Consider the following 25,476-nt stretch of genomic DNA (forward strand, 5'->3'; position numbering starts at 1 on the left):
TGTGCAGTAGAGGAATTGAATCAGTCAACAGAATCTCATGCCAAAATAGGCACACATTATTAAATACATGAAATATTTCATGCACAAAATACTGAGTTAATTACTACATTAAATTAAAACATTTAAATGAAATTGCATATTTAGCCTTCAAGAGCTGAACTTAACTTCATTAAAGCAAAAGCAGTATTTGCCTGTCTTCATAAGCAAAGCCAAAAACCACTCCTTGCTGGAAAAAACAAAGTTTCTTGAACCCCCTACCCAAATACCACCAGTACCCTGGGACCTAAGCAACAGCCTTCACTTGCTGCCTCTGAACCTCACCAACCTTTCAGGCTGCAACTCTTCTGCACAAACCTTTAATGCTGCTGGGAGCAGCCTCCACCCTGGAAGCCTGGACACATGGGTTAGGCTGACTGACTTTTCTGTGCCTGTGGTTCCCAAACCAAGGCTCAAGGAACCACGGTGCTGCCGCATGAAGTCATTCCGCCATAGTCTGTTGCACCTCACTGTATGCAAGATGGCAGAGGGCTGGGGACCGCAGCAGGAAGCCTTTCCTTCTGGCAGCATCTCAAGAGCTTGGGCTAGTTGTACAGGTCACAAGAGGATTATGCAAGGAGTGGTTCAAGCCTAGCAAACCAAGAAATGCATCACAGAGGGAAAGGCTGGATGGGCTGGAGCACTGGGTGGGGGACACCAGATGTACTAGGAAAGCTGGAGGGTCTGCACCATCACCAGGGAGAGAAAGCAAATTATCACAGAGACAAGAGGAAATGGAGGGGAATAGCAGTAGCCTAAACAGAGTCTTGGCATTTGGGAGTTCAAGGAGTTGTGTCTAGACCTAGAGCCAAGGATCTGTTAGCTCCAAGGCTGCAAAGGGACGAGGAAGACCAAAGCACACAACCGCCTTCCCAGTAGTCCACCTAGCCAGCCCAGACATCCCCCAAGCAAAGTCTGGCACTAGGGCTGAGGAAGAAGAGAACCTGCACAGCCGTGCCTCGGGACGCAGAGCCGAGCCCAGCCCGCCATTGCAAAAGCACCCGGGCAGCATTACAGACACAAAAATCCAGCGGCCAAGCTGTTCCACCTTTGGCTTGAAAGGTTTGGGCAAAGAGGCTGTTCAACCAGCAGCTGTTTTACAGGATTACAGCCACAGCACACAGGCCTGCAAGAGAAAGGCTGCCAGTAGAGCTAAAACTGCCAACCCCCCGTGCACAGCATCCGTGCTCTCTCTGCAGGCGAGGACCATGCTCCCCTGGGCGAAGCGGGCTGCGTCAGGGCAGCAGGAGCACGCTTATGTGACAGAAGACTCACCACAAGTGTGCCAGCAAGGCTGTCATCGAAACCATCTCCCAACAACTTTCTTTGCAAAAGCAACACAAATTTTCAGTGCTGTTTCAGCCTGAACAAACATAAACCAGGCTCTGTACCCGCTAGATAACTAAGCCATGGGAACGAAAACTGCCAGCAACAGGATCAGTGCACGAAGTTAGCTGCTTTGGGAATCACTCTGAGCTGAGTGATCCTATGAAGGAAACAGATGTAGACACATTTCAGCCTCTGAGTCTCAAGTGTTCAAGCAGTCTGCTTCGGAAAGTGCTGACCATGACCTGAAACGCCAGAGACGGTTAGATCCCAGCTCTAAAAGCAGAGTCTTTCTCCAAAACCTCTCTTCCTATCTCCAGGAATGAAAAAGAGGTAGAACACAGCGTTCATCTTTGAGATACAACACTGGAATCAAGAAGCAAACCACCATGAAAAAGCAAAGGAGTTTTGTGAGAAGGTCTGAAGCAAGCAAAGACGCTGTAAGAAAACTCTTCCTTTAAAAATAAACCATCCGCTGGCAGCCTTTACAAATAATTAAGCACAGATGATCTACTCATCTCCACACAAACACTGGTTTCACACAGGACCCCTGACTTGTCCTGATGATTTTTCCTTTCAAAAAACTGTAAGATTATCCCGTTTGAGAGAGCTGCCCCTGCAGAGAGAAGCAAGACCCAGAGTCTTGATGAAATCTAGACTCAGGCCACAAAAACAGCTATTTAATCCAGGATGAAGCCTGCTGTTTTGAGGAGGGGGAAGTGTTTTGGTTTTGAGCTTGTTTTTTTCTATTTGAAGGTCAGAAAATAAGACACTTCTTTCCCTAGAACATCAAGCTAACAGAAGACCTCTACCTCCTTTGTGAGATGTTTCCCATCCTGCCTTGTCACAAGCCATTACAAGCCATTTGTGATAGGTCGTTCTAAGGTTTTTCATTTAAAGTTGTCTTTAATGTCTTGTCTAAATATCAGAAGAAACCATGCAGTCCTGTTAAGAGCCGCTCCTGCTGAGCAAAGAGGAGATGCGAGATGAAAATAAATGATTACTATCTCTGCCCTGCAAATTTACAGTGGTGAGCTGGGGAGGACATCAGACCTGCTGTGACCAGCCTGTATCTATTAATTCAAGCACAAAAACAGCTCTCCCTGGTCCTCTCCAGGCAGCACATAATTGGCCCTTTGATACTTCAAGAGATTCCCAGATAACTAGATTATTAAAGCAACAGGAGCTCTCTGGGAAAATACAGGAGTTTACAGTTTCATTTCTGGGTAAATCAGCCCTCTTTAAAAGATACAATATCAATCCCAACAGAATTCAAATTCATTGTCCAAAATAAATTCCCCATGTGCCTTTGGTTAAAAACATGCAATACATCAAAATAAATTTTATAATAAGTATTCTTCCATACTCCATCATTCACAGTGGGCCTTGGCAAAAGTAGTGGAGTTTTGGGATATGTAACAGCCAGGCTTTCAAAATAGCAAAAAAAAAAAACGGAAGAGGAAACAAACAGATCTTGTATTACCTAGCAAACAGAATGATGTGGATTTATGTTCTGTGCACTATCTGCACCAGGCACAAGTAGCACAGATGACTTCCCAAGAACAGTCTCTTCAAAGCTCCCATTTTACAGTCATGTCCGTAGTCAAAAAGGTAGGTCTATCCCAAAAGAGGAGGAAGCTGGTGATCTTTAGCAATTATTTTGGAAAAATACTGGACTAGGAGTCATTCCTGTTCTTGCAGTCTTCTGCCTCCCCTCCAGCTCCTCGCAGGCCCACCTCCTGCCAGAACAAGCGTTTGCTCAGTGTCACGGGGAACCTGGATTAAAACAGCCACATGAAGCGTCGCAGCGATGCCGCACAGCACGGCTGAACAGACCAAACAGCATGATGCCAACAAGAAGAGGTCCTGCAGTATCCATCCTCTCATCTCTCTGCTGCACAGCCCAAGCCAGCTCTGCAGCTTTGCTGGACCATTGCACCAGCTCAACCGAACCCCTCGCCCAGCGAGAAGCTATTCACTACTTCTGGCTGGGTTAGTTTTCAGGGATTCTGCAAACTCACTCAGCCAAACACATACCAGATCACTGCAAAGAAGAGTGGTGGGAGCATCAGGGAAGATCTGAGGATGTGAGGCAGGTGGTAGGATATGTTTTTTTTTGGTAACAACAAATGGTTAAGTTGGTGCTCCAAACTGCACCCAGCTGAAGTTCCCAGGCTGTTCTGCCCAGGGCTGCTTAGCCAGCACAAGGGCAGGGATGGGAACAAGCAGCCAGCCCTGAGGCTGGTACTGCAGCCAGAAGAGGTAGACTGCCCAGCCTAGAAAAGAGATGATGGGAGGGAGATAGGACAAACCTCTACAGAACTTGCCAGTAGCTGAGAGAGCACTGAGAGGGACTGAATATTCACTGTCTCTTCCAGTACAAGAGACAGGTGCCATCAAACGAAGCCAAGGGCTTGAAGGACTCCTTGCTAACAGATACTGCCGTCATGAAATTTAGAGGGTCTCGATGAGAAACCAGACAAGTACTTGGAAGAGACTTGCATTTTCCACAAGACTCATGCACGACGAGTAAGTTTCCCAGTCAGAACTCTAATGAAAATCAGTGAGGCCACATAATTTGCAAACACATGGCATATTCACAAGAACGCTCTACACGTTACCTTCAAATCACACTTAAGAACAAAGAAAAGGTGTGACTTAACGGCCATATTAAAAAATAATAGTAGTGCATCCTGTTATGCATGATTAATCATTAACACCATATTTCTACAGGCAAGTAAAAGGAGTAGCATACAGGGTCAAATAAATCCCTTCGAACCCTCTTAGGTCCTTCACTGACCTATGGAGCCACCAACATGTTTGTCCAGCACCAAGTGGCAAAAAAGCAGTTGACCATCACACCCAAGCTGAACAATCTTTCCCACAAAAAGCAAGAAAAGCCTGTGTCGTTATCCCAACAGCCATCTAGACACACGCTTTGCAACACGACAATCGAGTCTCTGCCCTCAAGACCTTACAACTGAAGCAGCACTGAACAAGCAAACAGGAATGGAGGTCCCACCAGAGAAGCCCAACAGCTCACATGCATCCCTGCAGCAGGAGGGATGCGCGAGCTCCTGCAAGGTCACTGCCAAGTAACAGATTTTTCCACTCCATGGAAATGGATGAGACAGAGAACGAAGCCTTGGTCTGCTGCATTACACTGTGCAGAACTTCAAGTTGGCAGCGAGGATGATCTCAGGAAGTATGTGATAAAATCCACCGCGCGGAGCATGAGACTAATGAAACGAGCTGTGCCCAAAGGTAGAGCCAGCTCAAAAGGGGATGAAACCGCTCAACTTTAAGCGAGCATCAGTAAAAAGATTAAAACAAGACCATCTCCTCAGTCAAATTAAGAAGCCTGCTGCAGAAGTGTCTGTCAGAACGATAAGCATGATGAAAAGCCCTGTAAAGCGGCACAGGCTGCGGAGCAGCAGCACACAGCCTCGGCCACAGCTGTTCGCTGTGATCCACAGCTCCTCAAAAATCACCTCAAACCAGGCATGCACAGGTAGTGCTCTGGGGAGTTTTAACAATCTGAACAGGGCTGCATCCATCACTGTTTGCCCAGATTTCAGGAGCATAAAGAATTACCGTTTTCTCCTTCTGTTACTGTGCTGCTTTCTGCTACTGGCTGGGCTGAAATACATCTATAAATAGCGCCTTTTGAGCAGCACTCATCAAAGAGCACTTAAACCCAGTCGTCACTCTGCAAGCACGGACTCACTCATCAATATCCAAACCTTTTTATTTAGTGCTAGCATAACAACAGCACCTTCCATCACCACCCCTTAGCAAAGACTGCTTCTTCCAGTAGAAAGCCTGACTTCCAGAAGCTTATTGTCAGTGTTTGTTGTTGGCGCAGAGCTAAAATTTGAGAGAATCTGCAAAGATGTAGCTTGGTTGTATTCTGGAAGTATTTGGTTCCCATGTAACAGATAAAAGGGAAGGAGGGTGTAATACCCCCCACAACACACCTTCAAGGTGTACATAGTTTGGTTTCCAAAGGATTGGCATAGGTGGATGTTTGTTTACAGCTCGACTCCTGCCATTCTTTACTCAAAATTCTTAATGCTGTTAATATTTATTATAGCTCAGATAACAAGAGGACTCAAAAGCTTTATTGAACTGAGGTTAAAACAATTCTAATTTGCTGAAACTGTTTAATGAATGAATGAAGGGTAGGACAATGTTCCTTGAAGAGAGACAAACTAGTAGAAATCTTTTGGAAACATAAGTGTCCATAAGAAGGACACAGTATATTTATTTAAAGTCAAAGCATTTATTTCAAACAACATAACTGAGTTTAAGCAGGAATCTGATTCTGTAAAAATTAACACGACTTGCAACCTGAACAATTACAAACACTGTAAACAATCTAATGTATATCTCCAGCCTTACTTTTGCAGGACAGTCAACAATAAACAGCCAACCCCATACAGTTAAATATTTTGTTGCAGCTTTCTTTCCACAGTACCTACTTGTTTCAGTGACCATTCTCCATAGTGGCAGAATGGTATCTGCTTTGGGTTTTTTCCTCAGCAAATACGTTAGAAATGCCAGTTATCCACTACAGAGTGCAAATCTACCACAGGAAAAAGCCAGGCAACTATATTTGAGCCAGATAAAGTGTTACACGAACTGTAGGCTTGCTTTTCTAACTGGAACTTCTTAAATAGCTTTCCTCATGTTTCATTACTCAAGTAGCAGCAGGTCTTAGGAATGCCAGTTCCACATCAAAAAGCCCAACAGTACTTCTCAGCAGAAAAGGGCTATCAGGAAACAAGAAAAATAACATACTAATGCCATCCCAACCAAAACTGTGCCACCACACCTGCACGGTCAAACACCTCAAACTGACACTATTTCATGGTTTAAGACCTGTGGAGATGTTACCTCTGGGAAGCTGGAGCAAAGCAGGGAGAGTGAAAATAAATTCAAGTATCCTCCTTACACATTTGGCAAAACCCTTTTCCTGCTCTAGAGCACGATTTTCAATATAAGATACCACAATGAAACTGTCCTCTAAGGGTTGGGTGGTTGTTTTTTTTTTAATTAAAGTTTCCTAGGAGATGCAGAAGAGTGGAGTGGGAGCAGTTCCCCTGCAACTTTTCTCCACTTTATCACTAACGAAAGATCTTTCTTCCAAGCTATTTTCCTATCTTTTTTGTGTGTGTGTGTTTGTTTCTTGTTTGTTTGGTTTTATTATTATTTTTATTTATTTAATAGAGGTCCACCCTGGGGACCACATTCCCACATGGGTATGGGATTAAGAGGGGTTTGGGAGAGGGAGAATGTGATCCCACAAAAAAAGTGTTTTCTTTCCCAGGGCTCAGTGGCAGAATGTCAAGTTTGAAATGGATTATTTTAATGCCACCAGGATTTTACTGTCTTTTTGATTTACACAGGTAATCAGTGCCTGGGACAGCATGGTCTGTCATCTAAAACAAAACAGATGCAACTACCAAGACTTGACATAGTCCCAGGATCTCCCAGGTTCCTTCCCCTCTGTATCTGGGATACATATCCCTGCCAATGGCTCATGACGTTTTCCAAGGGAAGCAGGGTAAAGAAGTTACACATTTCTAAAGCAGAAGAGGGGCTGCTCTCATGCTCTCTCTGTACATACAAGATTGGTGAGAGTGGAGGAGGAGTGGGAAGGAGATCACATGCCTATTCCACCCCTTTCCAAGTACCCTTCAGGAACAACTTTGTCATTCCTATGTTTTAGTTATTCTTCAGGTTCTTCTGGTCTTACCAACATTCAGCTAGGCAACATCTTGTTACTTTAAAAAGGGCTCAAAATATTTTTGCAGAGATAAAGCAGAAAAAACCACCCTTAAATTAAGCCTTTCCTAATTTATTGTGTGTCTGTTTTCATTCCTTCCTGGATTCAAGATCAGACAGGGCTGGGCATTACAGCTGCCAGACACATCCATTAAAGTAAGAATTAGGAAGGGAGACCTTGATCCTAAAAAAATGAAAACTTCATCAAGCCAAGAAAAAAAATGGCAGGAGAGAGAAAACAGAAGATTGTACCAAAGACAGCCACTACAGTAACAACCCCAAACAAGGAAAACAAAGAAATCTCAACCTTCCAACTTCTGCAAAGGCAAGAGTACCATGGAAGACAACTCATGGCTTAGACAAGGCTTATTGCAGCAGTTGCACTTTATATGTATCCGTGGGTAATGTCCTCTGTGCATACAAGCAGAATTGGGCAAAGTTTTTTTTTCAGAAGCCTGTAGCTTCTCTTGTAATCCAAATTCTGCAGCCAAAGGCCAAGACGTTGAGGACCGTGCCACACAGCATCACCACATTGCACCTCGACATCTCATTTTGATGCAAACACTCCCTGTCACTGATCCAAACTCTCGGTTCCTGAAAGCTCCACTATTTCTTTTATAGTATTTTAAGTGGGAGATTCATGTGTAAGCCAGGAATGCTCTGCACTCTCAGAGGAGACTGGAAAACTAAAGAACTTCCTAACCCTCCCATCTGCCAGCCGCCACCTTCAGCCCCTGGCAACCAGAGTTGCCAAGAAGGGTCATGGCTGCACTTGACATGCAAAATGGGCCAGGTCAAACCTGGAGAAAGGCTTCCCTTAACATTCTCCCTTTTGGGCTAGTTATGATCTTCACATTCTAAACACATGTTCTTACAATACTCTTACTTCTGGGTTGTGAGGCCAAGAGTTGATTAATGTTGCAGGTCCACCTTCCCATCACTCCAAAGTTCTCTGTGTTACAGCTGGTTTCTGCAACTACCTAAATAACTCTCTGGAGGTAAGGCAGACATCCCACACGTAAGGATTTCCCCTCTAAACGTTGCATTCTTATGAAAAAGAGGGAAATGGAGAGCCTGGAGGAACATCTGTTCCTCACAAAGAAGGAACATTTGCTGCTACATAAGACTGCAGGACATTTCCAGTCACACAAGCCCGTTTGTAAGGCTGAATCATAGAATGGTTTGGGCTGGAAGGGACCTCAAAGATCATTTCGTTCCAACCCCCCTGCCATGGGCAGGGACACCCTCCACTACACCAGGTTGCTCAAAGCCTCATCCAACCTGGCCTTGAACACTTTCAGGGATGGGGCATCTAGAACTTCTCTGGGAACGACATCCTCATCTCTAAACTGGAAAGACATGATTTTGATGGATGGACCACTCGGTGGATAAGGAATTGGCTGGATGGTCGAACTCAAAGTGTTGTGGTCAATGGTTTAATGTCCATGTGGAGGCCAGTGACGAGTGGTGTTCCTTAGGGGTCGGTACTGGGACCAGTGCTATTTAACATCTTTGTTGGAGACATGGACAGTGGGATTGAGTGCACCTTCAGCAAGTTTGCAGATGACACCAAGTTGTGTGGTGTTGTGGACACGCTGGAGGGAAGGGATGCCATCCAGAGGGATCTTGACAGGCTGGAGATGGGCCTGTGAGAACCTCATGAAGTTCAACAAGGCCAAGTGCAAGGTCCTGCACGTGGGTCAGGGCAATCCCATGCACAAGTACAGGCTGGGCAGAGAATGGATTGAGAGCAGCCCTGAGGAAAAGGACTTGGGAGTGCTGGTGGATGAGAAGCTCAACATGAGCCAGCAATGTGCGCTGGCAGCCCAGAAAGCCAACCATATCCTGGGCTGCATCCAAAGCAGCGTGGGCAGCTGGTCGAGGGAAGTGATTCTGCCCATCTACTCAGCTCTTGTGAGACCCCACCTGGAATACTGTGTTCAGCTCTGGAGTCTCCAACACAAGAAGGACATAGAGCTACTGGAACGAGTCCAGAGGAGGGCCATGAAGATGATCAGAGGGCTGGAGCACCTCTGCTATGAAGACAGACTGAGAGAGTTGGGGCTGTTCAGCCTGGAGAAGAGAAGGCTCCGAGGTGATCTTATAGCAGCCTTCCAGTACCTAAAGGGGGCCTACAGGAAAGCTGGAGAGGGACTTTTTACAAGGGTGTGTAGTGATAGAACAAGGAGCAATGGATTTAAACTGAAAGAGGGCAGATTTAGGTTAGATATAAGAAATAAATTTTTCACTCTGAGAGAGGTGAGGCAGTGGAACAGGTTGCCCAGAGAAGTTGTGGAAGCTCCATCCCTGGCAGTGTTCAAGGCCAGGTTGGACGAGGCTTTGGGCAACCTGGTGTAGTGGAGGGTTTCCCTGCCCATGGCAGGGGGCTTGGAACTAGATGATCTTTAAGGTCCCTTCCAACCCTAACCATTCTATGAAACCTGTTCCAGTGCCTCACCACCCTCAATGTAAAAATTTCTTCCTTCTGTGTAATTGAAATCTCCCCTCTTTCAGTTTAAAGCCATTGCCCCTTGTCCTGTCACTACATAGCCTTGTAAAAAACCCTCTCCAGCTTTCCTGTAGCCACTTCAGGTACTGGAAGGCTGCTATAAGATCACCTCAGAGCCTTCTCTTCTCCAGGCTGAACAACCCCAATTCTCTCAGCCTGTCTTCACAGCAGAGATGCTCCAGCCCTCTGATCATCTTCATGGCCTCCTCTGGACCTTCTCCAGCAGCTCCACGTCATTCTCGTGTTGGGGACCCCAGAGCTGAACGCAGCACTGCAGGGGGGCTCTCACAAGAGCAGAGCGGCTCTCACAAGAGCAGAGCAGATACAGAATCATCTCCCTCGACCTGCTGCCCATGCTGCTTTGGATGCAGCCCAGGATGCAGTTGGCTTTCTGGGCTGCCAGTGCACATTGCCAGCTCCTGGTGAGCCTCTCATTCACCAGCACTCCCATGTCCATTTCCTCAGGGCTGCTCTCAATCCACTCTCTGCCCAGTCTGTACTTGTGTTTGGGATTGCCCTGACCCACATGCAGGACCGTGCACTTGGCCTTGTTGAACTTCATGAAGTTCTCACAGGCCCACCTCTCCAGTCTGTCAAGGTCCCTCTGGATGGCATCCCTTCCCTCCAGTGAGTCCACCACACCACACAGCCTGGTGTCATCAGCAAGCATGCTGAGGAAGGGAGGAAGATGAGGAGCAGGATACAAAGATGAAGCTTGACAAAGCAGCTGAGCTGGTGCAGCGGCTGTGGAAAGGCAGCCATCCCAGCCCAGCCACACGCTGCTGCGAGGTACTCACAGCTCAGGTACTCACCTAACCCCAGCAAACTGTTCGGTTTGGCAATCTATTGTAAGACCAGTCCAGGAATAAAAAAAAAAAAAAATCCCTGCTAGGTTAGCAAGCTGAAGTGACTTGTCAAAGACAGTTAAGGGAGCTGGACTGCACCTCACAGTGGTAGCTGTGTCTTTGGCTCAAGCTTTCCTCATCTCAGGGTCAGCATCCCTGTGTTCCAAAAGCAGTCTTCCACGAAGGGAAAGGATGGGGAAAATGAAAATGAGAGCCTTCTCTCAATTTTCAGTGTCGTATTTATTTGCTTTCTTGATGAGCTGAACATTAGGCAGAAAAATCTGAGCCAGTCAGATTCTGTCTCTGCTTAACACAGAGCTGCACGGACAAGGATGGACAGAGCAGAATTAATACTACTGCCAAATAAGCCTCCGCTTCCCTCCCATGGTGAACACGCCACATGGGCAACACTCATCTCACTGCAGGAAGTGACACTGTACAATTAGATGGTTTGAAGGAGGACAACAAGAATCACGGAAAGGAGCCAAGGTCAGCAAATGGCTGATGCATGGTGGGGAAAAGCAATCGGAGGGTAAAGTGAGGAAGGGAAGCACGTAGCTCACCATCTCAACGCAAGAGCAGAAGGACACTCACTGTCAACTGGAACTGATCTGAGAAAGCCTTACACAGGCACACTCAGTCACTGGCACTGGAAGCCATATGGGATAGGAAGAGTCTTTAAAGGTAGTTTGAGAATGTAGAATAAATTCTTCAAAGAATTCACCACACATTGTCTGCTTCAAGGGTAAGGTACACATCCCTGACTTCCTTTTTTCTAATTGTGCAAGTTAGGCTAACAACAGATACAACATTTTCATGAGGTTCGCCTTAACACAAAAGGAACTTCTAGGTGCCTTGGCCTGTCTTGTCCAAAGAAGAATCTGTGTGCCCAAGCATTTGATCATGTCCTTTAATATACACGCCAGCATATATTCTTAAAGAACCCCAGCAAACCATAAAGAGGACAGGATACACCTCCCACTGCACAATCTTACACCACCCCCACCTGCCTGAGAATGGAATGGGGAATAAAAAAAACCCCAAACAGATCCTAGAGCATGAGATGCAAGCCACAGTTTTTAGCCTTCTAGTGAAAATAGCCCTTTTCTCCTTCATGATTTCTTAGATTTGTGTTTAAAGACACTGGGGCAAGGCACTGGACAAACAGAGGAGCTGGGTGATGTCAGCCAGGGCCAGGCCGAGTGGGCTAGCACAAATGCTTTCTGCTAGGGCTGATGACGTGAGAAAGGAAACCAGGTTTTACCTTTTTGCTTTCGCTGTTCTAGTGAAGGAATTCTCCACTTCAGTGCCTGAGTGAACACCAGCAAGCATCAGACTCCAGGCTCTGGTACACCTTGTGATAAGCAAGCCTGCTAATGTTTTTTTTTTTTTTTTGTATTTTTAAGCAGAAAGTTTGTATAAATGAAAACCTGATCATTTCCTTACAATCTGCAGTGAAGGGAGCAGATGTAAAGACTATTCTGAAGTTATCTAGCTTTGTTTTCCTAGGTAAAGATGTAGGTGATGACTTGAATATGAATCTTAGACAGCTGCACTTTTATGTCTACAGAAAAGAGCACGCACGTAAAAGCAGCCTTTTTTCACCACCCCTAGGAGATTCAGCAGGACTTGCCAACAGCATTCGGGAGTGTGAAGTACATAAGTACATTATTTAAGTACACTGATTCCATTAAACAGAACCATTTGTTTTCATCTTCTCTGCAAACACATCTGTCTAAGTGCTCCAGCTTCGCAGGGCGCACATGGAGTTTGGAGCATTATCCATGGGGATTGTGCATGGTTGGAAGAAAGCAGAGAGATACAGCAGTTGTTAAGGGGGAAAAAAAAAGTAGTCAAGTCTTTACTAGTCTGACAGTTCCTAAAATAATGTTGCTTCACTTAAGGATGAACATACTTATCTTTGATCTACAGAACCTGACTAAAAGGTTACTTTTCCCTTGCCAGAAAAGCATCTTTAGAAGCGTATGAATGCCTGAAGAGAATGGCTGAATCCTGCCAGATGACTTTACGGTGAGAGAAGGAAGCAGAAACCCACCTCCTCACATATGAAAAGAACGCTTGCAGAAGAAATTTATAGGATATACATAAAAAAAGTGAGTTTATAGCAGTCAGAGCTGTATGTGGCTACCTCATTATTTTGCAGAAAAGCACACATACTAAAATCTTGGACTCTGAAGAGTGTTTCCTCCTCCTCCTTCTCAGTTGCTTCTGACTAATGAATAACTAATGAATATTTTGAACAATAAACAGCTTTTACCTGGAATTTGCCAATCCCTGAAAACCACTGTTACGAGGCAGCATGAGCTGCATGCATGCCCCTCTGAAAAGCACAGTAGTTAGCTGCCTACTGGTACGATCAAGGATTTATGACTAGTTATAGGATTGCCAAGGAAAAAAATCCCCTACGCAGATCATTGTATTTATGTGGTAAACATCATTACGCTAACTTTAAAAGCATGTATTTCCCACAAGGAAAAGTTAAAGTTCTGTAATTATACCATAATTAAGTCTTTACTTACAAGTCATGTGAGCCTAAAATCTTCATGTGTTTTCAAATGCCAAAGTGGTAGCACAGCTGTAACCACCCCTGCACAGACATGGGCAAGGCAAGGGGCTTACGGTTCCCTCTTGGACCCAGAAACCTCGGATTTATACATCTGGAAGTTCATCTGCTTTTTCTGCCTACACTGGTTGGTCTCGTGCTGTATTACCTCCGAAGGTAAGCCTTGCCTTACAAAAAAACTCACACCTTCATTTGCTAAACAAAGTTGCAGGAAGAAAAATACAGACCTTCAAAATTTCAACGCAAAGAATTTATTTCTTAGAACATAAAACAGTGGGTGGGGTGGGCTTTGTGGCTTCCCTTTCTAGTAGCTTACAGGAAGTAGGAAAATTCAGCATCTTTTGCATTGTGCACTATCCCTATAGATCCCACCTCTATTCCTGAAGGATTACAAGTGTCTAAGAGAAAAAGAGTAGCTAGTATCGCCTGAATTTAACAGAACGCTTCATGAAATGTACAACTCCTCTTTATTCCAAAGGACATTATCACTTTCCACAGTACTCTCCTGAATCAGGGCCTAAAAGCACGCTTGTAGAAGGGAGATTAAATTTTGGCAATGTGTTTTTGCACTGACAGTGCTCAGCTTCTGCTGTCAACTAACTGGCATCGAGCAGAGCAATCCAAGAGCCCAGCTTTCCTTCCCAGGTATTCATATTCCTACTCAAAAGCATCCCTTTCCTACACCTGCAAGGCAAGTCACAATTTTTCCTGGAAGCCAGCTATTTGATGAGCCCAGGCAGTCACAGTTTCTTGCCAGCAAAGAGGAATGTGCTGCTGTACAGTTACAGAAAAAAAGGCTTTCAGAAGTATTACCCCTGGTTCTCAGCACGCAACACTGAGGTCACATCTAGCTGTGTGTCAGGCAGCCTCAATAATTCCCAGCTCCACTGCAAAGTGACATTTCAGCCACAAAAATCCTATCATCTTCGGGAAGAAAGGCACCGTCAGTGCAGATGGATGTTGCGTGCTGGCGTCAAGTCATGCAGCAGATCCTTCTGAAATATGTGCTGCACACGCACAGACGTCTCTTGGAATGAAGAACTCCAAAAATCCTTAGTCTGAGCCTGAAGTCTTGGACTTTAAAATGTATGCAATACCAAGAAGCAGAAAATTCTGATAACAATTTCTCAGAGGGGCAGGAAGTTTTCAAACCCATTAGAGAACCTCAAGGAATACAGAGATGCTTTCTGCTGCTTTAATCTTTAGCTTTAGGCCCTTCCACAAGCTGGAAAGAATACCTCCCAAATGAGGCAGAGGAACATGAAGTCAGGAGCCTCTCCACTACTCACTTAGCTGAGGAGGAACAAACTACATTGAATATTCACAAGGACTTCTGAACTGACTATCCTAGAAGGAAACATTGGCAGTGCAAAGTCTCCAAACAAGTCCACAAACCTGTATTATACATTTTGATTTCAATAAAAGACTGTATACTAACAGGAACAGAAAAATTATAGTGCTTCAACTGTGCAAATTGTGGCTTACAACAATTTATATACATCTTCCTTCCTTTGTCTTCAGTCAGCTTGGAAAAAAAACAACCACGCAGTGGCAGAGAAGATTTCAACCCAACTTGAAAATATACCATCACCTGCAACTTCAGTTCATCCAATCAGCATTAATTGCCACCAGTTCCACGATTTCTCTAATGAGAATTTACAATACCTGGGCCTTAAGACAACACCACATGATGCACGAGGACCCCACACCAGCTAAATGGCAATAAGCGATAGGGCGAAGCGCTCAGTCGATGGGAAGCCATTGCCTCCAGAACCAGAAAGGCAGGCAGCTAATTAAAACATTCCGTGGGAGCCTGCACGAGGTGTAAGGGAGCGCTGGGCCACAACAGGCTCTGGATGGGTGCCCGCGTACAGAAACACACTATTTAAAGCAACAACAGTTTGGAGAAGCAATGTAGCATTCGTATCTCCTCAGCCTACTCGAGAAAAAACACCCCCTTCCTCAGTGTTTTATAAGCAGTCTTCTTCACAGAAGTCGCCATGGGTTTCCAATTTTCTTGTTTGACTCAAAAGGATTATTTTAGATTTCGGAGGTCAGAGACTAATCGGGGCAGGAGAAACAAAAATGAAAACCTCTTATCCTTTAGTCCACATCTAAAGATCAAAAAAGAAAATCAGCTTACAAAACAAACCATTTGCTTCATTATTCCTCTCATGGGGAAGCTAGACTTGAAAAAAGGCGGGGATCTGGGCAAAATCCAGAACTTACTCTTAGAAACGTGCCTCCCTGTGCATGAGATCGACACCCGGGCTGTGCACAGGACAGCTACGCGCGCGCTCACACCTCGGCAAGGAGAGCTGCCCAGCTATCGTGCAACGGTTCCCCTTCCAGTACCACTTACCGATCGATACTCGTAATAGATTTTATCGTATTCATTGCCTCCAATTGTGATTTCTGGAATGAAGCGAGGGATGGCTGCAGGATCCAGGACTCCATCTTTGTCCTGAACACTGAGGGAAAAGAAAGGAGTAAAAGAAAGAAAAAGGAGCAGTTAGTCCACATCCTGCCCCAAAGACAGCAACATCAGTTCTGAGTTTGACCAAATATTAAAGAACTACTTTTCCATTAAATAACACTTCCACTGGTTTTAGTTATTTTCTGGTTATGATGAGTACATGGTCCTTTTCCTGACACAGCTCCTGTGTGTTTTCCCTCCACCCTTGCCTACAGTTTGCTCCTGCTACAACTTCTCCCTATTTCTCTGTTCCCTCCTCCAGGCTTCCCCTCCCTGGAAATGTTCTGTCATTCCTGGGAACCTTCTCCATACGGCATCTCTAGCTTTTTGCTTTCCTATATAAGCAAGGTAAACCCACTGGTTTTACTGAATCCCACACACTATCTTCCTGTATTAACTTCATTTAATTGCCTCCTGTTCAATTAGTTTTCACAAATGAACTCTCAGAAAGATTAAAGTAAGGTGGTGCTCTTCCCTAAATTCCCACCCTAAATGGATCAACGCTGAGGCAATCACAGCATATGGAAGCAGGTAGTGCCTCTAGCATTCCACCTGGGAGTAACTGGGGGAAGCTTAGTGCAGCAGCTGTAGCAGATATCAGGGTCCACCAAAAATCCGTGCTGCACAGCACCAGCACTTGCAAATATCCCAAATTTAAAATGTCTGAGAAACTGCTAGAAAGCCATCCTCTGCATACTGGTACTATCTATAGACCAACAGTGCCACCTATACGTATTTGGTGAAAAATACATCCATTTGCAGTGGACAGTGACCAAATTTAAGTTCAACACTTGAAATTTGGTAAATGGTATTGTTTTCAGTGAACTGTATTTCTTTACAAATATTTACATACGCATAGATCATATGCCCTAAGCAGACTTAATCATCTTTAGCGAATTAATTATCCTCTTTAAATCACAAACTTGGGGACCTTACCTCACAGCACTGAACAGTTTCAACAAGTGAACTAGTCTGCTAACGTATGCTGACATGCACACTGGAAACTGTCCTACTATTGACAAATTAGTAAGGAAATACAATAATCTAGTAAAAGTTGAGATGGGAGAACATAAGGATAAACACCCTTTTACAAAACCAGGACGAACAAAGACGCTTCCCATAAACTACTACGTTATCTCTCTTCACATACGTTAAAAGCATATTCCACATGCTGGAAGCCAGGAAAACGAGCTCTCCTTTGCCTCCTCGCCTACACAGCAAGAGCTCTTTCCGTGACATGCCAGCACCAGCCCTCCTGTGCCACACTCAGCTTTCCCACTCCAGGACAGCTTGGAATAACTGAGCTGGGATAGAAAAGATTGCCCAAAACAGTGATCTGATGATGCAACTGGTTTTGTTTCTGAATCCCAGCACGCTTCAGGAAGAGCATCTTTACACCTGCTCTGTCTCCTTTCTTGGGGCTCTGCCGAGAAGGAATCAGCTCTAATACCCACCGCTAATTAACCTGGAACAAAAATAAACAGACCCTAGCAGAAAGCAACCCTTCAGGTACCAGCTCTTCATTCCTTAAGTATAGTCCATCCTGCAACCTCCCTTGTAATCAGCACCAACGCTACAAGCTTTAACCTGAGTTTTCGCTGCGCAGAGAGCAGAGACAGCAAGCTAAGAATTTTGATTTGAACAGGATGACGCACAGGCAGCGTTTAAAGACCTTGCTCAGCTCAGGCTTAACAGCAGAGGCTGTAGAAGATTCACTAATCTATCAATGAATAAACATCACCATCCATATTCCCATAGAAATGGGAGAGCCTGCTCTTTGCCAAGTAGCGGCAGACGTTCTGGACCTTACAAATCTGTAGACAAAAGCAAATAAAATTTGTCCAGGAATATATGAAGTATAACTTGACACATACAAACTGAGTCCAGTAGTCAACCACTCTGCAGTTAATAACCCATTCCTTCATGAATCTCAGTCAAATGGCAATTGTAAAGGATGATTCCCAGGCACAATTTATTTTAGTCGGTGGCCAAGATGGAAAACCTGCTGCTCTTAAAATTTCTTGGCTCTCATAACCACTGCCTCCAAAGAAACCACTGCACGACAAAAAATGCAAACCTAATGCTACCAAAGATGGCTTCTCCAGCTTCAGCTCTGCACCTTAAGAAATAACTTTGGATACTAACTAAAAAGCACCACCCAAAGATACCTGCCACAACAACGTCTTTAACCACAAAACCACATTCACTTGCCAGAACTAATTCACTGCTCAGCAGGAAGCATTTAAAGGCACCTTTTATGTTTCTTTAGTCTTCTCTCTCCCCCGGCACGAAAGGATCACCATTTATTTCTGACACTTCACCACATTTTCTTGAAGCAGCTCTCATCATGCAGTAGCACAGCTTCCGAGAGTGTGCTTCACCTACCCATAAGATTATGGGACATTTCAAACTTAACTGAGAGCATGTAAGTGACTGCATCGTCCCAACACTATAGGAACATTGCATTTTAGCTCACTACTATTGCTATCATCAACAATTCTATTAGCTAGAGCTTTTCCCATTGCTACATAGGAATCACACTCGCAAGTATATTACAGCAATGGGTAGCTCATCTCTTCTCCAAAAGCACCTATTATAGACCTACTTCATGCATTATGTCCAGTACAACATGCATGAGGAGGTACTGAGGAATTAGGACTGACCCATTCCTGCCTCTCTCCAGAGGAGGAAGTCCTGTTTCCCTTACAGGCAGCTCACAACAAGAATACACAAATTCTACAGGGAATCTGCAGAAACCTGATGGCACACAAATATTACAAGCTGTCCTGAAGTTAGAGCAGCTCATATATCAGCTGGATATGCTTTCTAGAACTTCTGTTCCCACCTCTGTATAAAACAAAGTCTCAAGATTGCCTACACCGATGAAGGTTAGAAAAATCTTATGAACACATCTGCTAAAGGCGCAAAGTAGGGTAAAGGAAGCAGACTGTTCGGAAAAAACAGTCAACCAAACAAAAACCCCAGTTTGCAGAGCCTGAGCTGTGATTTCTCAACAACTTATGTTGGCATAGCCACAAAAACTGAAGTGACAATACACAGTACGAGAAAACTACACTTCCTACCTAAAAGTGTTCACTGGCTTAGAGCCAGCAATAGAAAAGCGTATCAAGGTACTTTCATGTACAAAACAGAACTCAATGTGAGAAATGGCAGGTGGATCCCACTGGAAAACAGAAGTTTTTCTTGCACGCCTTGAAACCAGCTTCTCACCAAACAGTTATTGTGTTTCAGGTTTGAACCCAAGCAAGAGGGTGACATTCATTCCTCTGCTATTCACACCCTTATTGCCTCAGCCAGGGCTCCTCAAGCCTGGCTGTGGTCAGCTTCCCTGCCTCCCACGGGTAGGGTACAACACATGGCAGTGAGCCAGTGAGCATGTGACACAAGTACGGGCAAAATAGGGAGTATGAGAGCAGGGGAAAGGAGAAACACTCCCGACTCGTGCCACAGGCACGTAACACTAGGTGGGAGAGATGGTCCCTGCATCCAACTCATACCACACTGGCCGTCTCTGCTCCTGCGCTCATTCAGCAGGCACACACGACAGCCGTGGGCTGTGTCTCCTCCAGGTATTTTTCCTTGCCTGTCACTTCTTCCTTGCCCATTCTCTCCAGAGCTTAGCACAGGCAGGGCAATGACATACAGACTTCCTTCTGCCCAAGGGATTCAGACTCCATTGTTTGGTTAGGCAGAACAAGTATGCATGCCCAAGGTGAACCACGGCCACTCCCTTGGTGAACAACAAACACTCACCATGAATGCCAAGAAAGAAAAAGAAAAAAAGAGCTTTCCAAGAAAAGCAGGTCTGCAAGAAAAGGTGAGAAGGTATAACAACAGCTCTTCAAATACATAAAAAGCCACTGCAAAGAGGAAACTACAAAGAACCATTTCAATCGAAGCAAGAGAGAAATAAGGCGCTAAAGGAAGGTGTTTTTAACAGTGCCAGAAGTTTTACAACAGCTTGAGATTTCAGAGTCTCCATGACAAAAAGTTTCAAAAACAAGTGCTATACAACTCTCGCAAGCACTTCTAGTCTTGCTATTTGAAATCAGACAAGACAGACATTTGAAGATGGACACTTCTCCCCTTTGCTAAGCGTGCTCAATCACACTGCAAAACAGAGCTGAAGGGTCGCTCTCCCTCACCAACTTCCATGCTTCCTTGTTGTAACGTTTCACTTAAACAGAGCAAAACGTACAGAAAAGCAATAGGAGCCAAGCTCTGGAGTCAGGAATAGCTCCAAGAAACAAAACAAATGTGAAGAGAACTTAGAAGTTACTAGTTACTGAACACGTAAGGTCCTTCAGTAACACTGTCTGATGTCCTGCCAAATACAATACTGGAGGACTTACTACACAGAGTTTGTGGCATACTAATAGTTACTAATGAATGAAAATGAAGAGATGAGAGTGGCAAACTATTTCATGGCTAGATTGTTTCCAAATGGAAATAGATCCCCTTTTCACAAAGGGAAACACAAACACCAACACCTATCTTTTTTTAAATAAAATTGGTGGTAGAAAAAAGCTGAAGATTTGTCCATACAATATATATTCTGCTCTAGCAAATTCTGAAGTTGCTGTGGGGATATAACAGATTTAGCTGTGGACCTGTCTGACGAAAAAAGTCAAATGCAGAAAGCTGTCCCCACCAGCTGGTAAAGTAACACAGGTGACGTTACACAAACTACAGCTCTTCATTCCAAAACATTCTTTATTTTGCAATGCATGCAGACAGACATGCAGTTTCACTGGGAAGGGCATAGATAAAAACATGCTTGATACAGTGCAGTGGCCATAAAGGAACTCCTTGAGACACTTTAAAAAGCCAGCAGAATGGTTTCCGTTGGACTCAGCACTTGGAGAGGAAGGAAAGATGTGAAGAGCATCCTCTGGGAGATCCCTTCAGCTCACATACACAAATACATCCATTTCTAACCTTTTACCAACGCATGCCTCAGTCCCACAGCCACACTACTGTCTATTAGGGCAAGGGAGGGAGTACTCAAGGGCCAGGCAGGAAAATAAAAGGTATCATTATGCAACTGGTTTTATACAGGTGCAACTCACCACTTTGATTAGCTCACTGGTTTGCATTACCCAGGCAGTCAGAGGCCCCGCCGGGGTTTCTGAGCATTAGACCCTATATACGTGCAAGGAAGGAGAAAGTCATCCTCACCCCTACCCACCGAGCCCCTTCCCCAAGACAAGCTGAAGGTGGAAGAGGTAAAACTACCAACAGCCAAGCCAGCACTGGAGTGGGATGGAAACCGCGACGCCCTGCCTCCTGCCATGGCACTGCTTGGAGCGTGCTGCCCTCCTGACCGTATCAGATCCAAAACAGTCGGAGTCAGGATAAGCGGGCTGTGCAAAATGCTGGGAGGTCAGAGAAGGAAGAGATTGCAGATGGAAAAACAAGTACCTGCTGCAGCCTTCCGGAAAAACCCACAAGAGGGCGGCATGTGCCAGCATAGGAAATGGGTATCCCACTGGGAACGTGCTGAAAAAAAGACTCTTCCCAAAGGAAATATGAATGTAGGCATGGGACAACCACGAATCTGTGGAAGGCTAGGCACCTCAAACTCTCTTCTACTTGGGCATTGGAAAAATTAAGGAAAGCATCAGCTTTAACTAACATCCATGAACTAGCACCTGAGTTTGGCATCTGATGCTCCGGGATGCAATTCCTACACTGAAGACACGCAGCTGACTCCCTGCAGTTGTTTGTTCAGTCATACAATCCTAGAATGGTTTGGGTTGGAAAGGACCACAAAGATCATCCAGTCCAGGGACACCCTCCACTACACCAGGTTGCCCAAAGCCTCATCCAACCTGGCCTCAAACACTTCCAGGGATGGGGCAGCCACAGCTTCTCCTGGCAACCTGTCCCAGTGCCTCACCACCCTCAATGTAAAAAATTTCTTCTTTAGATCTAATCTAAATCTCCCCTCTTTCAGTTTAAAGCCATTGCCCCTTGTCCTGTCACTACACACTCTTGTAAAAAGTCCCTCTGAGCTTTCTTGTAGCCCCTTCAGGTCCTTACACACCTGTCCTCTGTCTGGCACTGGGCCTGACGTTTTCATGAGTGAAGTTCATGTAAGCTGTGATGGGAGACTCATGTCTGTCCTGCACTTCTGGAGTTAACATGAGAAAATATTATGGCCAAACCTACACATTTTTATAAAAAGTTATAAAGGTGCTCTTCCCAGGCTGCCCAACACATTGCCCACAATTTCCTCATTCAGCTGAGCAAAGCATGAGTAGAATGTTCACACAATATCTTAATACATTGCTCTTTAATTGTATGCTTTCCTTTAACTCCCTCCTACACTCTGCAACTAATAATCCTTTCTTAATACCTGTACTAGTGTGAAGCTATAGAAAAACAAGCAACTTAACTATATTTTCTATTTAAAAGGAAATCTGATTTTGTTAGTTTCGCAGGGTCTAAGTCACCAGATGCTATCCTTTAATTACCACATGAAGAAACCTCTTCTTAGATACTTAAAGAGCACCAGAATCATGACATGTTTCTCCTAGACTGCAGAAGAGCAATGTCAGGTGGCATCTATCTCCACACCTTGAGAGAAGGGCCAAAGAAAAGGAATGTTATCTTTAATTTTACAAGACATTTGACATAGCAGCACAGAAGCTTAAAAGGCAAAGAATATCAAAAGCCTGCAAAAAAGTTTAAGGTACTACTCCAATGCCTGTCACAATAAAGACAAATTAAGAGGCAGATATTCTATTTAAAAAAGATCTGTGTTTCTATTAACGTGTGAAATAACCTGAAATCAATGACAAGAATATAATTCTTAAATTTTGTTTTAAAAATGCAGTAACTTATTGCACTTGCTACCTGCACATTCAGTCTAAAGACTAAGTTCTAGCAACATGGGAAACCTGTCTCATTTCAGTTCAAGGTTATCCCTATTAACAGTCTTCCAAGTGTAGGTATATTCTTTATATGGGATATCCAGAGAACATTTTGTTCATCAAGATGACTTCAGAGTAGCACTCCTTATGCTTCATCTGTGACACATGGATAGAAGTGTAGGTCTGATCTCCCTTCTCTACCTAAACCATCAATGATTTGGGTTCAACAGCGTTTGGAGGAGGGCTACCTCTCTTTCCAGCATTTCTCTGGAGACACATGCAGACCTACCAGTAGGACTCCAAAGCTGAACTGGAGGACAGATAATCACAGAGTACTTTTTAATCAAATTTGATTCTATTCCAGCAAGGCACTTTACACTATCTGATTTGATCTCTTCACATCCAACTAGATCGACAAGGATCTTTAACAAAAAGAACAACAAAAAACACCCTTAAACTGCTGTACTTTACAATCCCTCATTATTACAAAGCATGAACAGCAGAACTGTAATACTTCATTCTGTGAATTAGGATTAAAGCTTCTATTTAGGATTATTTACTGGGATTCAGTGGAAAGAAGGAAAAAAATGACTTATTGAGCAGTCACGCAAGTTTGCTTGATTCCTTTTTCTACCCTACACTCTATTCAGTCAGCTTCTTGGTGGCTGGAAAGATTTAAAAAAAAAATAAATCAGACAGCATAAGAAATTAGACTAGTTCTAGAAAATCTAAACAGCACCACATATAAAAGTTGCTACAAGGTCACTCTGTCAACAAGCTTTGCTGAAGGATGTCACGCTGCCAGGGCAGCAGAGAAACGACCACGCCAACTGTATAAATGCTGTTTTAAAATGAAATGCTTTTCTGTAATCACCCAAGAACAGAAGTGCTCACAAAAATACATTCCAAAAAGTAAGAGCCACAGGTCATAGCACTTAGGAAATGCCTGGAGAGCTCTTGTGCTTCATTAATGGAATGGGATCTGTTCATCTGGAATCTCTTGTCTAATCAATTATCAGCAGCAAAATGCCACACCATAATACAGTGCAAAGCACCAGTATCAGAAAAGCCAGCTATCACTGCTGACTTCTGACAAAAGAACAAGTCAGAGTGCAAATATAAGGCTTTAACCATTTTCCCTGAGATCTGACAGTAAGAAATGTTCAGTTACTAGAAGACACCATACTTACTAAAGTCTCAAATGATGGAAAGAAACATCATCCTGCTCCAGCCATGGCCCCTTGTCAAACTTCAGGTACTCAATGTCTTCAACTACCTGGAATTAGAAGATAAAAATCACACCAAGAGGTGGTCTGATCAGAGCATTAAAAAAAAAATAAAAATCAATGAACACTTTCCCCAAACCAATGAAACAATCAAAATACAAGTCACCCAGCAAAAAGGCCTCATTGCTAAAGCTGTATTAACAACACTGATGTTTAGAGGCAATGTATCAACACCCAGTCATGTTTCTGGAGGTCATGGTGCCGCTGCAAGCACAGGGCAGACATGGAGGGGTCAGCTCTAAAGTTGCTGGTGCTTTCAGCCTTGATCAGTAGAGGACGGCAGAGAATAAATCAGCTGAAAAGTGCCTTGTTTCCAAATCCTTACCTAATACAAGACACTCTGCCTCAACCTGAAAGGAAGCAAAGAAAGTACAACCTCACCTCTGAGGTAGAATGAGGAGGAAAGGGAAATAAGTCTAAATTTAACCCCCTTTTGTTGCAAACAAAAACCATCATGCTAACAGGAAGCCTGTTGTGGTTTCTTTCAAAAAGGGTTAGTGGTGGACTAACTGGGACAGGTTGAGGAGCAAAGCGTTGTGCCAACTGCCTCTCAGTGTTGCTGTGCGCAGTTCACATCACAGAAATCAAGGCACGTTTCAGGCTGGAAAACCCAAACACCCTTGAAATAGCTGTACCAACAGCAGTCCAAAGGCACCTCCATTCGATCGGTCATCAAGACCTACCCAGGCATGCATGCATCCTAAGCAGAAAGGTAAAACTCACAGCTCAGCACCCAGAATCACTCAAACTAACACCAGCTCAGCAAATCAATCCTCCAGCATCTCCAGACGTATCAATCGCATGTTTGAGCTTCATTTACAGACTGGTTCCATCAGAAAACAGATCTTTGCTGTTCCACTGGGTAATTGCTTAACACGAGCCTGAGGTCATAACGTATGACTGACTACATCTGAAGGAAACCCGAACTACTGTCGGAAAGATGCACTTCAGGTGCATGATGAGGTGGAGAAAGTACCTTGAAGCAACTTGGGAAGAAGCGGATTGTAACAGCTCCAAACATCACTCTTCAGAGGCCTTTTCACAGAATCATAGAATGATTTGGGTTGGAAGGGACCTCAAAGATCATCCTGTTCCAAACCCCCTGCCATGGGCAGGGACACCCTCCACTACACCAGGTTGCCCAAAGCCTCATCCAGCCTGGCCTTGAATGCTTCCAGGGATGGGGCAGCCACAAGTTCGCTGGGCAACCTGTCCCAGTGCCTCACTGCCCTCAGCATAAAAAATTTCTTCCTTCTAATTGAAATCTCCCCTCTCTCAGTTTAAAGCCATTGCCCCGTGTCCTATCACCACATGCCCTTGTAAAAAGCCCCTCTCCAACTTTCTTGTAGCCCCTTTAAATACTGGAAAGCTGCTAGAAGATCACTCCAGAGCCTTCTCTTCTCCAGGCTGAAGAGCCTGTCTCCATAGCAGAGGTGCTCCAGCCCTTGGATCATCTTCATGAACTCCTCTGGACTCAATCCAACAGCTCCATGTCCTTCTTGTGTTGGGGACCCCAGAGCTGAATACAGCACTGCAGAGAGGGTCTCAGGAGAGCAGAGTAGAGGGGCAGAATCACCTCCCTTGACCTGCTGCCCACATTGCTTTGGATGCATGCATTTCTTTTGGATCTCTTTTCCATAAAGAAAGGATAAAGCTATGAGGTCAGGACCAAAATTCTGATGACACCTTGTCCATTCATTGACAACAAGCAAGTAGATGTCAGTAAAAGTG

At 44.5% G+C, this 25,476-nt stretch overlaps 1 protein-coding gene across 2 annotated transcripts in view; it reads right to left on the reverse strand.

The window, feature by feature from the left end:
- The window catches only part of NDUFA10 (NADH:ubiquinone oxidoreductase subunit A10), a 47,188-nt gene that overhangs the window by 1,012 nt on the left and 20,700 nt on the right, over window positions 1–25,476 (reverse strand). For both annotated transcript variants that reach the window (XM_086615869.1, XM_086615868.1), the window contains 2 exons: window positions 23,650–23,735; window positions 15,450–15,558 (listed from right to left, as the gene is read on the reverse strand). In XM_086615869.1, the coding sequence (XP_086471995.1) occupies window positions 15,450–15,558; window positions 23,650–23,735 (195 nt within the window). The remainder of the gene's footprint in view (window positions 1–15,449; window positions 15,559–23,649; window positions 23,736–25,476) is intronic.

The sequence above is a fragment of the Tauraco erythrolophus genome, chromosome 8 (assembly GCF_009769465.1).
Source record: "Tauraco erythrolophus isolate bTauEry1 chromosome 8, bTauEry1.pri, whole genome shotgun sequence".
Taxonomy (NCBI): domain Eukaryota; kingdom Metazoa; phylum Chordata; class Aves; order Musophagiformes; family Musophagidae; genus Tauraco; species Tauraco erythrolophus.